General features: G+C 38.9%; 2 protein-coding genes across 2 annotated transcripts; one reads left to right on the forward strand and one right to left on the reverse strand.

The window, feature by feature from the left end:
• Nucleotides 1-3,720: 3,720 nt before the first annotated feature.
• LOC116005773 (LRR receptor-like serine/threonine-protein kinase GSO2) lies at nt 3,721-5,595 on the reverse strand. The gene is made up of 4 exons (XM_031246010.1): nt 4,827-5,595; nt 4,435-4,447; nt 4,175-4,266; nt 3,721-4,055 (listed from the first exon to the last, which is right to left on the reverse strand). The coding sequence occupies exons 1-4, from the start codon at nt 5,593-5,595 to the stop codon at nt 3,721-3,723; spliced, it is 1,209 nt and encodes a 402-aa protein (XP_031101870.1).
• Nucleotides 5,596-12,367: 6,772 nt separating this feature from the next.
• LOC116005774 lies at nt 12,368-14,277 on the forward strand. Its single transcript, XM_031246011.1, has 4 exons — nt 12,368-13,067; nt 13,220-13,245; nt 13,330-13,899; nt 14,068-14,277. Exons 1-4 carry the CDS (start codon nt 12,368-12,370, stop codon nt 14,275-14,277), a joined length of 1,506 nt encoding a protein of 501 aa, XP_031101871.1.
• Nucleotides 14,278-17,157: the final 2,880 nt, after the last annotated feature.

A 17,157-nucleotide genomic window follows, 5' to 3' on the forward strand; every position in this document is an offset into this window, starting at 1 on the left:
ATTTTTACGAAAGATGTCGAGGTCGACGTTGAACACATTCCAAAAGGCCGTTTTCCTACCCTTGAGGTGGATGACTGGAATCACTTCAACTCGAACTTCGATCTTGAGGAAATAAAAAGAACCCTATTCGAAATGATTCCGTCGAAAGCCCCAGGCCTGGATGGTTTCAATGCATCGTTCTATCAAAAAGCTTGGAATGTGGTTGGAAAATCGGTTTCCAGACAGGTTGATTTATTTATGCAGACAGGAAAGCTAGGGGAAGGCATGAATGACACTCTCATTGCCCTCATCCCGAAGAACAGCTGCCCCACTAGCGCCAGCCAATACCGCCCGATTAGTCTTTGTAATGTTATCTATAAAATCATTACAAAAACTATGACAAATCGCATCAAACCTATCCTAAGAAAGCTGATTGGGCAGGAACAGGGTAGCTTTGAGCCGGGAAGACAAATTACTGATAATATCCTGACTTATCAGGAGGCTGTGCACTCTATGCGCCAAAAGCAAGGCAGAAAAGGTTACATGGTTCTCAAAATCGACCTAGAGAAAGCCTATGACAGACTGAACTGGGACTTTATTAGAGACACACTGCAGGATGTGGGAATGAATACTGAGTGGATTAGAAATATCATGGCATGCGTTGAAACCCCGAGGTTGAGGGTAATATGGAATGGAAACCAGCTTGAACAAATTATCCCCTCTAGGGGCATTCATCAAGGGGACTCTATATCTCCTTATCTGTTTGTTCTGTGCATGGAGCGCCTGAGCTACATCATAAAAGAACAGGTTGAACAAGGAAAGTGGAAGGGCTTCCGAATTTCAAGGTATGGTCCCGTACTCACTCATTTGTTTTTTGCTGACGATCTTGTTCTGTTTACTGAAGCGTCGCAGGAGCAAATTGCTGTGGTCTCGCAGACTCTGGACAGATTCAGTTGGGCCTCAGGTCAAAGAGTCAGTCTAAGCAAGTCTCAAATATTCTTCTCTAAGAATGTGGACAGGGTGGAAGCGTAGAAAATCATTGCTATAGCTGGCATTCCTCAGACTATGAACCTGGGGAAGTACCTAGGGGTCCCTACTTTCCATGGTAGGGTAACAAACGATCTTTTCTCTCCGATGCTGGATAGGATGGACGAGAGGCTTAGTGGACGGAAGGCAAAGTTTCTGACTTTAACTGGAAGACAAGTGCTAGCACAATCGGTGCTTGAAACCATTCCATATTACGGGATGCAGACTATACTCATACCAACAGGAGTATGGGAGGCGATTGAAAAACGTATTCAAAGATTCCTTTGGGGGGGGACCCTGGAGGCCCACAAATGCCACCTTGTGCGCTGAGAAGAGGTTACGAAACCAAAAAACGCAGGTAGGTTGGGGTTGCGATCAGCAAAGGACATGAATTTGTCGTTCATGGCCAAGCTTGGTTGGCAAATCCTCACCAACAAAGACACCCTCTGGGTCAAAATTCTGAAGGAAAAATATAGCCATGACAAGGCAGGAGTGGAAGTGCTATGCAATAAACCAAACTGCTCCAATGCCTGGAGGGGAATTGTTGCGGCAAAGTCCGTAATCCTCAAAGGGACCAGGAGCCATGTTCGAGACGGGAGGGCAACTCGTTTTTGGACTGATGCATGGATACATGAAAAGCCATTCGCAAGTTTAAGTACCATGCAGGATGGTAACTCATGCAATGACACCCTTGTACATGATTACTGGAATGCCTCTACTGGTTGGAAATGGGATCTTCTCCCGACCTTACCACCTGACACCAAGAACCAATTGGAAGGGTTCACCTTGTACGATGGTGAAGGTAATGACGAATACTACTGGAGCAGAGAAGCCAACGGTTAGTTCTCTATTTCTTCTGCGTATGCTTTAGCGCAAGATTTGCCAACTAACATGCAGGAGAAAGTCTGGAGCAAGGTGTGGAAGCTTAGAATCTCGAGCAAATTCAAGACGTTCATCTGGACTGCCACCCATGACAGAATAATGTGAAATGCGGAAAGGAAAAGGAGGGGTTTCACCATGGAGGACAGCTGTGGGAAGTGTCACGGGGTGATGGAATCAACGGACCATATTCTCAGAGAATGCAAGGAAGCAAAGCAGATATGGGAAGCTTTTACGACTGCCGAGAGACGGAGACGCTGGAGGTGCCTCAACCTAACAAGCTGGTTCGCGGAGAACCTCAATGAGGGAAATAACGAGATCGACAAGGACGACTGGCCAACAACATTTGCCATCATCGTGTGGTGGTTGTGGATCGACAAGGCGATAGAGTTTTCAACGAAAACGACGTAGCGCTCCAGCACAAACTCAATTGAATAAGAGAAGCAACCCAGGAGAAAGAATGTGCCTTCACTCACCGCAACGCCAGCAGAGTTACGTCCGACAGACTCATAGTTCGAATGCTCCGGTGGAAAGCAGCTACGGAGCACAGTGTTACGCTCAACGTGGATGGGAGCGCCAAAGTTGGTACCACCACGGCTGGATGGGGTGGTGTCATTCAGAACAAGAACGGAGAATGGATAGAAGGAATTTTGTGCAGAGTACCGTATGGTGACGCGTCGATGATAGAAGCAACCGCAATTGCAGAAGGTCTTCAATGGGTGTGGCAGAGAGGCTATCGTGACATTGAAGTGCAGTCTGATGCTAAGAATGTTGTTCATTGGATTCAAGGGGAATCAACGACCCGTGGCCCTATGAAGCAGTGTATAGATGAGGTGAAAGGTTGGCTCGCCAAGGATTGGAGAGTAACCTGTCGGGTGATCTACAGAGAGCAAAATAGAGTGGCTGACAAACTAGCGTTACTTGGAGCGACTCAAGGCGATGACATGGTTTTTGTGAGTGCCCATTTGTGAGTGAAGACGCCTATCTCGAAGATTTGGCACATGTCACAAGAGCTCGTAGAGTGGTGGAGGAACAGATTTGTTAACTCCCCGGGGTCACCCCCTCCCTTTCCGATTTAAAAAAAACAAACACTTCATCTTTGAGCATAATACTTCAAATACATTTATTCCGTTGTGCACATTAAATTAAATTAGATTTTCATTAATCTAATTAACTTGGAGTTATTTTTATAAAGTGTTATAAATTTTTAAATTACTTTTCACAACCCAATAGGGATCAACAAACACATTTAGTTGATTCTCTAACCTATAAAGGTATTTATTCACCAAAAAAAAATAATAAAGGTATTTAAGTGAAGCGCATTCACCTATACTCTTTTGGAATGCTACCATATAGCTTGTTCAGATACAAGTATAGTTTTTCAAGCTTTTGAAGGTGTGAACACATGTTTGGTGGGAGAATACAAAATAGGCTTTTGTTTTCCATGCTTATAACAGTTAGTGCAGAAATATTAAATATTGTTTCAGGTATTATTCCTACAAAATTAAAACATGAGTCATATATAGTGTATGTATTTAGAACTATTATAGAAAACTGTTAAATTTGATCATTTTCAGAGCTTTCGCAATACTCCAGTAGCCAAGTGAAGGAACATATATTACCTTCTAAGTTGTTATTACTAAGAAAAAAAAACTGAAGCATATCCAACCTCCAAATCTCTCTTGGTATTTCACCTGCGAATTCAAGTTACCCAAATCATGTTATGAGCAAATGCAATATCCATATGTAGTTGTCATGATGGAGTCTATTCAATTCCTAGACTTACATTATAATATCTTTATATTAATTTTGCACCTGAATAAAAAATTGTATGTGTTAAGAGTGCAAAACAATTAAGAAAAGAGCTCCATTGTCCATACCTGACAAAGAATTGCCACCAAAATCAAGACTCTCTAGCATTGTCAAATTCTGAATCTGTCTTGGCAACCACCCATTTAGCCGATTCTTCGACATATGAAGGTGTTTAAGTGAAGAGCATTCACCTATACTCTTTGGAATGTTATCATATATCTTGTTTGTATACAAGGATAGTTTTTCAAGCTTTTGAAGGTGTGAACACATATTTGGTGGGAGAACACCAAATAGATTGTTGTTTTCCATGCGTATAATAACTAGTGCAGAAATATTAAATATTGTTTCAGGTATTATTCCTACAAAATTAAAACATGAGTCATATGTAATGTATATGTATTTAGAATTATTATAGAAAACTGCTAAATTTGATCATTTCAAAAATTTCACAATACTCCAGTAGCCGAACATATCTTACCTTCTAAGTTGTTATTACCCAGGCTTAAAATCTGAAGCATATTCAAGCTCCCAATATCTCTTGGTATTTCACTTGCCAATTCAATACCCAAGCTAAATCATGAACAAATACATGCAATATCCTTATGTAGTTGTCATGATGATTGAGTCTTTTCAAGATTTTCATTATAATAGTTTTTTATTTTAATTTTGCACCTGAATAAAAATTTGTATGTATTGAAGATGCAAGACAATTAAAAAGAAGGGATCTATCATTTATACCTGACAATAAATTCTAAACAAGTTCAAGATCCTTAAACATTGTCAACTTCACAAGTTATTGTCTTGGCAACAACCCATTAAGTCGATTCTCTCACATATAAATATATTTAAGCTTAGAGCATGCACCTATGCTCCTTGAAATGTTTACATATAACTTGTTCATATACAAGTAAAGTTCTTCATCAAGGTTTTGAAGATGGGAGAATACCGGACATACGGTTGGTTCTCATGCTTATAACAATTAGTTTAGAAATGTTAAATATTATTTTGGGTATTATTCCTACAAAGTTAAAACATGGGTAATATATAGTGCATATGTTTGTAGAATATAATTATTACATAAAACCGTTAAAATTTTCTAGTAGTCAAATGCAAGCTAAGAACATACATACCTTCTAAGTCGTTATTGCCGAGGGCTAAAACCTGAAGCATATTTAAGCTTCCAATCTCGCTCGGAATATTCCCGTCAAAACTGTTGTTACTCAACCGCAATTGTTCAAGTTCTGAGCAACCTGATAAATTCTTTGGAAAATCACCACTCAACTTGTTGTAAGATAGGCGAAGCACTTTGAGTCTTGTAGCATGTTGACAGAGCTTCATCGGAAGAGAGCTAGATAAGCCATTATTGTTGAGGACCAAATTTTGTAATGTGGAAATGTTGAAGATGGTGAAGGGGATAGGACCATCAAGTTGGTTAACTTCCAATATCAACCATTTTGCATTCTCAAGATTGCTGATCTCCTCTGGAATTTTTCCACTAAAATTATTATAACCAAAATCTATGTATTGTAGTTGGCGTAGGCTGGCTAACTCTCTAGGCAAATTTCCATAGAAACTGTTGTGACTTATGTTAAGAGAAACAAGAAATGAGAGGTTGCCTAATTGTGGAGGAAGGGTACCCACAATACCCATAGTTGATATGTCTAATGCGACCACTCTATGGTGTTTGGATCCGCAAACAACTCCAATCCAGTTGCAAATAGAAGCACTGATTGACCAGTTGTTTGCCAATGTATGGCTGGAACTTAAACTGGTGTAGGATTTCAAAGAAAGAAGAGAGGACTGATCAGTGGTGATGTTGGTGGTTATCGCGCAGGGTATGAAAGCCAATGCTAAAAACAAAAAGGATAATAATAGAGAAGACAACTTTCTGATGTCCATATTAGTATGGATGAAAGTTGAGATTAGGACGATCTGTATGTATGAATTCTAAAATACTAGTGGGTGAAGAAGAAAATTGGGTTGGCAAAGCTATGCGAATGATGGAGCTTCTTTTATAGCGATACCTAAAATTTCCATATTTATTATAATGCGTAAAAGTTTAGTTTTATAATTTATTAAAGAGTTAATTCTATTTTTGGTCCTAGATTTATAGGCGTCATTCTAATTTTAGTCATTTTTTTTTCAAAACATTTCATTTTGGTCCTAGTATTATTGTGGCATGACCATTTTTGGTCCTTTATCAACAAAATCGTTAAAATTCTCATAAATGCAAGGACATTTCGGTCTTCAAATAGAGATTTTTTCAAAAAAGTAAAAATAAAAATATAGCGGATCAACTTACTTTGAAAAAAAAAAAGAGATCAAAATGTCATTGTATTTAACACCATTTTAACGATTTTGTTGAAGGAAGACTAAAAATGATCATGCCACAATAATACTAGGACCAAATGTGGATGTTTTAATAAAAATAGACTAAAAGTAGACTACCACCTATAAGTCTAGGACCAAATATGGAATAAACTCTTTATTAAACCTTAGAATTCAGTACAGTGACGGACAGTCTAAATGTCTAAGGTGTAATTTTTAAAATAATTTATGTGAATTAATAGCAAATTCAACATGAATAGAGTTGAAGTTTTAAAAAAGATAGCAAATTGTGAATGACCTTGTGGTCTAGTGGCACCTAGTGTTTTGATTTACAATTCTATATGGATAATAATGAGAGTGAGTTTGAGTCTCAGTAGGTTGAGAAAGTAGAGAAAGTAGCTATGAACATGACCAAATATTACATGACTGCATTGATCTTTTGATTTTCCTCCATTCACATACGTACTCGTCTTTTTCTTGATTTTTGAATAAATTGAAAATTGGTGCCCAAAATTTCTAAACCAAAATAGACTTCAATAATAGACCTTTTATGCAAAGTCTGTTTTGGTTAAGAAATTTTTATTAACCTAAATTTTATTGAAAGTATATAATTAGCACTAGTTTTATACGCGCATTCCGCAAATGAGTTAATGCCCAATGTTTATATTTAAATAAATATTTGAAAGTATATCAATGTAAGATTATACATGAGAAGTTTATACATATGTAATTGAATGTCGAATTTGTTTATTTAAATATATAACTCAAAATATATGAATCCAATATAATATAGAAAATTCATTATAATTGTCACTAAAATAAATATTTACAACTTTGTAAAATTGATAGTCTAAATACTTGGTCTAAAAACAATAGTCTAAATAAATACTACTTTAATTTGGTTTGAATTTTTTTTTAAGTATTCTTAATTCTCTTTTGAGTAACATTGTCATTATCTTCATCTTCAGTATTTGTCTTCTTTCTTTTTGTTAGTAGTGTGTTATTTGGAATTGAGTTACTATTGGTAGCATAGATGACAACGTCATGCAATGAGATTATGATGTAGAAAGCTATGAATTTTCCTTGTTGTGTATACGACTGGACCTTAGTTTTACTATGAACTCTTGATCTTGCAAACGACTGTTGATATTTTGCAATGGTAATTTGTTCCCCTACATGTTTCATGTGGAAGTATTGAATAAAATATTAATATTTAATATATTTGTATAGGTTCATGAGTAGTATCTTTTGTTTTATTTTCATAATTTGTTTTATTTTATTTTTTTTTAAAAGTAAAACCATAACTTGTTTACTTGATAGCTAGTAACAACAATAACTCTGCAGATAGTCCGAATATTGATGTTACAACGTGCCTAGTTTCAGCAATAATTTTCACATCCATTTTGCAAATGTTAATTTTCAAGTTCGTATTTTTAGAATTAGTATGAATGAGTGTAGTACTTGACTTTTGTGTATGTGTATTTTTTTTTATTGAATTGATATTAACCATCGAGTTAAATTGTTTTCCACTTTGTGCATAAACTATTTTTTTTAAAAAAATAGTGACAAAAATTAGGCTTAGGATGAAATGAATTTTAAATTTATATTAGTTCTAATATATTTAATGATTGCACAATAAGTATTTTACATACAGGATAAATAGATGAATCATTGGTGGCTATTTTGAAATTTCTTCATTTTCTATGTTTGCCAAATTGATTGTAGCATTGTTGTAGTATCAGCATAGTTTCAATGCATCAAGCGTGTCACAATGTTCTATTGCCCTACATTCACATTTTTAATAATTAGTTTTAGGATTAATATTTGATGCACCGCCGGTGTATAAATGCTATACAACGGCGGTGAAGGAGAGGATGCCACATCATTAAAAAACAAAGTCAATTTTAATCGAGTCTTTTTTGCAAAATATCTAAGATTTGTATTTTATTAGGAAACTCTTGTTGGATATTTGTACAGTAATGGAGATTAATGGTTCAGATGTCTACCATGATTACTCAAAATAATATTTGGAGTTGTGGAGTAGTAAATATTATTGAGTTTGGTAGAGATGATTTTGGGTTATTTGAGAGGTCTCGAGAGGTGTTCGAGAGGTCCACGTGAGGTCACGAGAGATGTTCGAGAGATCGTGCGAGAGGTCGATTCGCGAAATCTGTCTCGCAAGAGCCATGTCTCGAACGTCCGCATGGAAACAATGTCTCGAACATTGTGCACTTTTGAGAGGTTATTGGCATAGCAAACATCTCTCACAGGGCTTGAGTCTTATGTCTCACATCTCTCGAAATACGGAAGTGATGTTATCTCTCGAACTTACTTTGAGTGGTAAACCTCTCGAAAGGGAATTATGGTTTATGTCTCATACATGTTATATCTCTCGTACAAGGCTTGAACCTTTCATTTTGGATTTTACGTAAAATGCTAACATGTATGTGGCTGTGCACGTGACTTTAATATTCTAGAATTGCATGTTCACATGCATGCATCTGGAATATTAAATGAGTGGATATAATCACTTTGGATTATATTACATGCATAGAGAACGGAATATTACGTAAACATATCCCAAAATCAGTTATATTTTCATATATATCTTTGGAAGTTGGTTTTGTAACTGCTATAAACTTCCAGTAACCTCTCCTAACAGTCAGATTTTATTTCTATAAAATCTAAAGGAGATACATCTGATGATGAGTACAGATAACTTAACTTGTTGTTTAACCTTGATATTTCACAGTCCTACAATTCTCCAGGAAATTCTTAATTGAAGCAACTTAAGAGTTTCGTTATCTTCTTATATCCCATAAGATTAAATCTGGAACCCTGTTGCTTTTCTGAGGGAGATTTAAAGCTTATAGGAAAGTGATTACACGCCTGAAGATACCAGATGATCCGGTTTTGTTCCCTTGTATTTCTGTATTATTTTGTATCTCTTTTGTATTACAGATAGCAGCAACAAATTTTTCCAACAATTCTTTTATTTCTAAGCATCAAAATATATCTACTTTCCTAAACATATTTATTGCTTAATTATAATATATTTAATTTCCTACCCATTTTAAATTATTAGATGCATTCTTAGTTGTTACCAATTACATACAGTATTATCACCCCCCCCCCACACCCCCACCCCCTCACGCAGTCAAACTCCAAATTAAAAAAAAAAATAGATACAGTATTATTATTTGTTTATTAATGTATAATTAAATATTTTACTAAATATAAACTGCAGTGGTTATCCATCATTTATGGGATAATTGATGGACTCATCAGTGGCATTCTCATCATGTATCAAATGAACATCTTCAAGCAAAGTTGGCACCTCATAATTCAATTCTGTACACACTGGAATATTTGGCAAAGAGGGATTGAATGTCTGTTTCATCATTGTGGACTGCGTAGCTTATTCAAAGAAAGGAAACTGCTGCTCATAAAATGTGACATCACGAGAAACAAAAATGGATTAGTCAAGTCATATAACAACATATAACCTTTGATGTTGGCTGGCATGCCTATGAAAACACACTTCCTTCCTCTTGGCTCCATTTTATTTCGTAAATGAGATAGGGTGGCAGCGAAACAGAGACAACCAAACACTTATAGCCTTGTGAGATCAGGATCATTTCCATAAAGCTTTCGATAGGGACTCAGTCCTTCAATTACTGGTGAGGGGAACCGGTTAATCAAGAAGACAGCATGCATGACGCATTGTCCCAGAACTCCAAAGGAAGCTAGGCATGGAAACGTAAAGACCGAGCAACATTGAGTATGTGTTATTGCTTTCTTTCGACTATTGCATTTTGCTGTGGAGTGTTGATGCAAGATTTTTGATGTATGATCCCTTTATCAGCATAGAACTCTCTCATGTCAAATTCGAGACCATTATCACTGCGAATCATCTTGATTAAAACCCTAAACTGCGTGAAAACAAAATTGTGAAACCTCTTGATCAATTCCCTAACTTTTGATTTTCTCTTCATCAAATGGAGCCAAGTGAAACGAGAGCAGTCATCCACTAAGGTTAGGAAGTATTGTTCCCCTTTCATTGAGCTCATCAGAAAGGGACCCCATATGTCTGCATGTATAAGATCAAAACAAGCAATCGAAGACGAAGTACTTAAGGGAAAAGGAGAACGTTTATGTTTCGCTAAATGGCAAGTATCACAAGCTTTAGTTGTAGTAGACAGTTTTGGTACATCTTTGAGTAAATGCAGTTTGTTTATAGGGAAATGCCCTAGGCATTGATGCCAAATTTCTACTTTATTACACTACATAACCAAGTTCTGATTACTTAAAACAGATGTCATAGGAGACTTCACCATGAGATACAATCCTTTCTCTTGTTTAGCTAAACCAACCATCATCCCATGTGGATACTTGATCAAGCACTACTTGATACACATGAGTTTACACCATTATTTGCCCCACGATTCAGTAGTTTTGTTGCTTATTTCCTTTATCTTGATACATTTAAGGCTCGTTTGTGTGTTACATTTGATCAATCTTAGTTTATTCGCAAATGAGGAGCAAAGGAAGGATTTTCGGTCATCTCGGACAAGTTTTCGAGACATAAGGAATCTACCCCGGGACGGAAAGGAGCAACGGAGCACGAAGGGAATCAGAAGTGGACTAGGAGGCCGCCTCATGGCCGTGATGGCGGCCAAGACATCCACCGCGGACAGCAACGGGGCCACGGCACATCACAGCCCCGATCCCAGCTGTGATGGTGGCCGTGACCCGGCTGCTATCCAGTATTTATTCTGCGTTTTCTGTATTTTTGGGACATTCCGAGCCCTAGTTTAGTTCAATGCAATTTTTCCCTTCTTTAGAGTTTTCCATAGCATAGAATAGAGTAGATTGACATCATTGAATTCGGTTACAAGCTTGGAATCATTGTTTGGATTGGAATTGCTCTCAAGAATTGTTAGTAAAGTTTTCCTTTTTATTCTCTAATTTTGCAGCTATGATTTCAGTCTTTAATTCTTTCTTTGCTTGGTTTACTTCAATCATGCGTGAGTAATTCGCTTATGGGTTTGGATTAGGGTGTTATTGTTAATCTTGATGTTCAATTTGTGATTATAGCATAAAGGGATTGTGTTGATTTGGGGATTGCTTTCTACTTGTTATTGATTGATGGCCACAATTTATTGCTAGTCTAGGAGAGGGATTCATTACAACCAAAGTTGGATGGAGACCTCGAGCCTTACCAATTTCAACCTAATTTTCCTACTATGAGAATAGGTGTAATTTTGGGGGCTTACAATGCTTAAGTGTTTAAGGTTATGATTGGTGCATCACGAAAGTGGGGCAATTGTAGCCTAATTTTGTTTATTGATTACGAAAGTAGCTGAATTGAATTCTTACGTGCATTGCCCATAAATCCCTAGGTTAATTATTCTTTCCCAAATTTTGAGATTGTTAGAGCATCAAGATTACAATTTCCCTAATCTGGCCCATTCCCTTATCATACAGTTAATTCCTTAGTTAATTTATTTCTTTTAATTTCCATCATTTAGTTATCAGTTGCTTGGATTCTAGTTGATTCACATACTCTAGTGTCTAGTATTTTTAATGCATACAATTACGTGCCATAGCCCCAATCCTCAGCGGAACGACATTCACACCAATATTTTCATTCATCATTATACTCATCACATTTTGGCGCCGTTGCCGGGGATTGGTTTATTTGGTTTGAATTGTGTGGTTATTTTCCTACTAGCATTAGAGTTAGTGAATTTTAGGAGATCAAGTTTTTATTTTATTCATTATTCAAAAACAATATATATATATATATATATATATATATATATATTCTCTACATGCACTAACCCATAAACTGTTTCTTCCAAGTGTGTCTGTGGTTGTGTTTGACAGCAGGATACCCTCCTTTTATGCGCACCAGATCGAAGGGGAGTGAAAACCTTCATTCTTTCGATCCAGAGTTTGAGAGGAAGTTAAGGAGGGAGAAAAAGATGTTACGTGATTGGCTTCGAGAGTTCCAGAAGGTGCTAGAGACAGTAGCAATACTGGGCAGCCAGCCCATGATGGTGTTAACACACAGCAGCACTCGAGGCAGGGAGAGGTCGCTGGGGAAAACCATGGAGTTCGTGTCGATCCTCTAGTGCCAAATGTTCAGAATCAGGCACAGAACTTCATGGCTAATCCAAACCCAAATGTCTATGTTGGGGGAGGATTGGGAGCTCCCTTCATGCAGCAGCAGCCTGCATACCAGCCGTAGGGCTATGGGATTGGGATGCAAAATCTTCTCCATCAGATGAATCCAAATTTGTTCTAGCAATTTGCTCAACAGTTCCCACAGGCTAACCCCATGGCAGCCCACTTAGCTCCTGAGTTCAGTGAAGAAGACTGTATTATGTATCCAGGAGTTGAGGCGAATAACTTTGAGCTGAAGATCTCTCTCATTCAGATGGTCCAGGCTAACCAGTTTGGAGGGGCTCGGGTTGAGGACCCGAAGGCCCATATTGTGCACTTTGATCGTATCTGCCAGACCGTCAAGATGAATGACATTACCAGTGGTGCCATCAAGCTGAGGTTGTTCCCCTTTTCCCTGAGAGATCAAGCATTGAGTTGGTTGAATTCCTTTCCAGCCAACCATTTCATTACCTGGGAGCAGCTCTACAAGGCTTTCATGCAGAAGTACTGTCCTCCTTCCAAGGCTGCCAAGTTAAAGAAACAGATTCAAAATTTCCAGCAGTTTGGCAATGAAGATCTTCCTGAGGCTTGGAAGATATTTAAGGAGTTGAGGAGGCAGTGCCCGAAGAATTTGATGACTTCAGGTGATTTTATTTCATCACTCTATGAGGGGTTGGCCAACCGGTCGAAGGTTATTCTAGCTACCTCATCCTTTGGGGGTATTTTCATTGATATTGGCCCGGAGACTGGAGAGCAGTTGATTGAGAGGATCACCTCTAACAACACTTATTGGTACACTGAGGGGATGATATACCCAAGAAGGAGAGGCCAGCTGGGATGTTTGAAGTTGAAGAGAAGATGGCAATGCAGGCCCAGTTGGATACCATTCAGCACATGCTTAAGCAGATAGTATAGGCTCCCACTCAGAGTGTTCAGGCTGTGGCTTAGCCTCCACTAGTTCCACAGAATCCTTATGATCCTAATCCTTACTCTATGCAATAGGTACCTCTTGTAGCCTGTTGTGCAGTTTGTGGTGGCACCCATGCTTCTGAGGCATGTTATCTGATAGACTCCGGTAGCCACGTTCGTTAGCCTAATGGGGAGCAAGTTGATCTCATTGGTTATTCTAGACCACAGGGCCAGGGGCAAGGTTATGGGAACTATCAGCAGCAAGGGAGAAATCAGTTTGTTCACTCTTGGAACAATCAGGGCAATCAAGTGAGAAATCCACCACCAGGCTTTCAAGGTCAGCAAGGGAACAGGGGTGGAAATCAAGGAACTCCGTGGAGGAATAATCAAAATCAAAATCAAGGGCAGTTCCAGCAAAAGAATCAGAATTTTGGGAACACTCAAGGTCAAGGTTTCTCTAGACCACCTCAGGATGTTGATATGCAGACTCTCATGAACACCATGATGGCTCAGATGTCTCAGATGAGCAAGTTACAGGCAACCGTAGAGTCTCAGCAAGCTACCATAGGCTCTCAACAAGTACTGATAGAGAGTCTCAAGGCTCAACAGCAAGGAGGTGGTAATCAATTTCCTAATCAAACCTCATCTTCGAATGGCAGACTGCCAGCAAGTACAGAAAATCCAAGGCACCAAGTGAATGCAGTCACCACTAGGAGCGGATTATCATTGAAGGATCCTCCCTTTCCTTCAAATGATCCAATGCCTGAGAAAACTGATAAGAAAGATGAGGGCATTCAGGTTTAGGATGGTCTTGATGAGAGTGGGGAGGAGCCTGTGATTCAGAGAGATAGTGCTAAAGGAAAAGCCCCTGTGCCAGATGAGAGTGCTCCGAGTACGAAGCATGAAAGGACGAAAAAGAAAGCAAATGACTCAGTTGTGCCTTGCAACCTGTTGCCATATCCATAGAGACTATGGAGATCAAAGGAGTCCGATAGAGAGAGCAAGTTCCATAAGATGTTAGATAAGCTGGAGATCTCCATGCCTTTTGTTGAGGCAGTAACTCAGATTCCATCATACAAGAAGTTTCTGAAGAATATTTTAGGCAATAAGAAAAAGCCAGAGAAGAGTGCGGTGGTGGATCTGAGCGAGGGAGCCTTGACCTGTGCAGTTCTTTAACATAAACTACCTCCTAAGCTGAAAGATCCAGGTAGTTTTGTCATTCCTTGCATCATTGGTGGATTTGTAGTTAGGGGTGCCCTGTGTGATCTCGGTGCCAGTGTTAGCCTTATTCCATATTCTTTATGCAAGAGGCTCAACTTGGGCACACCAAAACCCACCTCCATGACCCTACAGATGGCGGATCGTTCCATTAAGTATCCGGTGAGAGTTCTTGCGGATGTCCCGGTCATGATTGATCAGTACTTTATACCGGGAGATTTCGTTGTTCTGGATATAGAGGAGGATGCCAAGGTTCCTATTATACTTGGTAGACCTTTTCTCGCTACTGCTGGTGCACTTATTGATGTGAGGAGAGGAAAACTCGTGATGGAGGTGGCTGAGAACAAGATCAAGTTTCACATATTCAAAATGGCGAAGCACAAGCCCTCGTATGTTGATGAGTGTTACTTGATAGAAGGGCTGGGTGAGTGCACTAATGAAAGTAGAAAGATTGAGTTAGGGGACTTGCAGGTTTCCCTTATTGATCCTAAACCCCCTGTAAAAATCAAGTGTGCTGAAACAAAAGAAAAAGTTCTTTGGTCCTAATGGTTTCTACAAAAGATGGATGACGGAGCTGTCTAAGTTCAAAAGGCCACCGGATCACGTGGTCCCCAATCCCACCTGATATCCATGAGGTTGAGTTGAGCTGACGACAGTAAACTTAGAGCTTCATGGGAGGCACCCCATGTTATCCTTTACTTTTTGCATTTTATTTTTCTGCATTTTTCTTTTTATTTTAGTTCGAAGTAGAGTTAGGAGTTTTTCTTTGTTTACGGGGTGTTCCTTGGGTTATTTTGGTGTGACGTTTGCGCTATTTTACTTTTGAGAGAGTGGGGAATAGTTAGAATTGAAGTGGTTATGCTTTGAAAAGGTTTAGAAGTGTTTTGTGGAATCTTTTGGACTAACTTGCAGGTGAAATCGAGCTTGGGCACGAAACGAACAAAAGTGCAGAAGGAGGGCACGGCCGTGACCCCGACCGTGACGCCTGGCCGTCGATTTCAGCAAATACAGAGCAACAGAAGGCTCTGGGTCACGGGCCACATCCCGGCTGTGACCCAGGCCGGGACCCCACTCTAGAATTTCCAGTGCCTACAGGCCAAAATAGGGCTCTGGGTCACGGCCGGGAGGGTGGCCGTGGCCCTGCCCGTGACATTTTCCGAAATTTCCAGTGTGTAACAGGGCTATAGAGGCCTCTCGGTCACGGCCCACATCCCCGCCGTGACCCAGGCCGTGATAGCGGAAGAGATTTTGTCCATCAGGGACGATGTCCAATTTAAGTGTGGGGGGTGCTATTTCTGATGAAGTTGAAAAATGGAATTTTTGATGAATTTTTGCTTGAAGGACTCAATGTGCAGCTTAGGGTAGTATGCTTTCATTGTGTTGTGGCTGTGACCACTTTCCTTTCTGCTGTTTGTGGTTTGTTTGGTGGTACTTGTGCAGCCTAGCTTGTTAGGGATAATTCAAGGTTGAGCTTGTGTTTAATTCAGTCTCTTACCAATAATTGGGTCAACCTCTAACCTAAATGTTTCCCCTGTGTGTTATGCATTGCTAGTGAAGGCTTATGTGGGATTCCGGTGATACCTGTTCTGTCATAGCGTGTCTTAGTGCTCTCATAGTGAAGTCTAGAATTTGCATGCTTTGAAGTGATTTAAGTCATTGTTGTTAGCCCAAGCCTTTAAACCTACCCTGTGTTACAATTATTTTCCCTAGTTGTCCCCTTTGAGCCGTGTTTTTGTTTAATAAGTGCTAAGCACTTTACCCCGTTCTTTGTATTGTTTTTCTTGTTTAGCCCTATCATTTAAACCTTAGCCCTTAGCCATATATTTTTCCATTCACCCTTAGAGAGATTGTAGCATTTGTTCTTTAATTTAGAGGAGATTTCCCTTTGTGAGCTTACTTTTGATAGAGTTATTCTTGTTATCTTTGTTCTAGTGTGGGGGTTTTCTGAAGGAATTTATTAGTTGGGTGAATGAAAGAAAAGGAAATGGTTGTTGGTTGAAAAGAAAAAAAAAGAAGAAAACTGAAAAGAATAAAAAAGTGAAAAATGATTATTAGAGAAAAGTTGGAAAAGAAGGTTGAAAGTGAAGAAAAGGTTTGTGAAATGAAAGAAAAAGAAGGATGAATAAAAGCGCAAGTCAGGTTGCTAGAATAAGTGTCTTCACCCCCACTAGTTTAGAATACTCTTGTGTTTCCAATTATGTTTTGCTCTCTTGATTCATATTTTCCATGCCTCCTCTAGGTTTAGTTGTGAATAGGTGTGAAATTCTCTCTCTTTTGTGCATTTTTCCATACCCCTTCTTTGTTTAGCCACTCACCCTTAGCCCCATTACAAGCCAAATAAAGACCTATTTGATCTTAGCATGCAGTTTTAGAGTGATCTATGTGAGTATGAAGGGCATGTCTATGGGAGTTCATCTTAAGCCAAGTCTTGCATAATCTCAACTGAGTACATGTGCATACAGGGTTCTAATCTACCTAAATTTGGGTGCCCGATTATTGGCCTGAGAGGTGAACTCACTTGTGATTATGAGATGATTCTTGAAGCAGGTTAGGTTGTACAAGTTGGTTGGTGGAATGATTGGTTGAGCAGGAAGGAAGTGTGATCAGTTGCAGTGCTTGGAGGGTAGATTATCTTGGGTAATTGCTTGAGGACAAGCAAAAGTTCTAGTGTGGGGGAGTTGATACACATGAGTTTACACCATTATTTGCCCCACGATTCAGTAGTTTTGTTGCTTATTTCCTTTATCTTGATACATTTAAGGCTCGTTTGTGTGTTACATTTGATCAATCTTAGTTTATTTGCAAATGAGGAGCAAAGGAAGGATTTTCGGTCATCTC

This window comes from Ipomoea triloba, chromosome 15 (genome assembly GCF_003576645.1).
Source record: "Ipomoea triloba cultivar NCNSP0323 chromosome 15, ASM357664v1".
Taxonomy (NCBI): Eukaryota; Viridiplantae; Streptophyta; class Magnoliopsida; order Solanales; family Convolvulaceae; genus Ipomoea; species Ipomoea triloba.

What these genes read in the sequence shown, in the direction of transcription:
- LOC116005774 (XM_031246011.1), top strand. Translation starts at nt 12,368, where the DNA reads ATGGCAGCCCACTTAGCTCCTGAGTTCAGTGAAGAAGACTGTATTATG. An exon ending in AAGATGGCAATGCAGGCCCA is followed by an intron (nt 13,068 to 13,219) that starts GTTGGATACCAT and finishes CCTGTTGTGCAG; the next exon opens with TTTGTGGTGGCACCCATGCT. An exon ending in GTGGCACCCATGCTTCTGAG is followed by an intron (nt 13,246 to 13,329) that starts GCATGTTATCTG and finishes TCTAGACCACAG; the next exon opens with GGCCAGGGGCAAGGTTATGG.
- LOC116005773 (XM_031246010.1), bottom strand. Translation starts at nt 5,595, where the DNA reads ATGGACATCAGAAAGTTGTCTTCTCTATTATTATCCTTTTTGTTTTTA. An exon ending in GGGTAATAACAACTTAGAAG is followed by an intron (nt 4,056 to 4,174) that starts GTAAGATATGTT and finishes TTAATTTTGTAG; the next exon opens with GAATAATACCTGAAACAATA.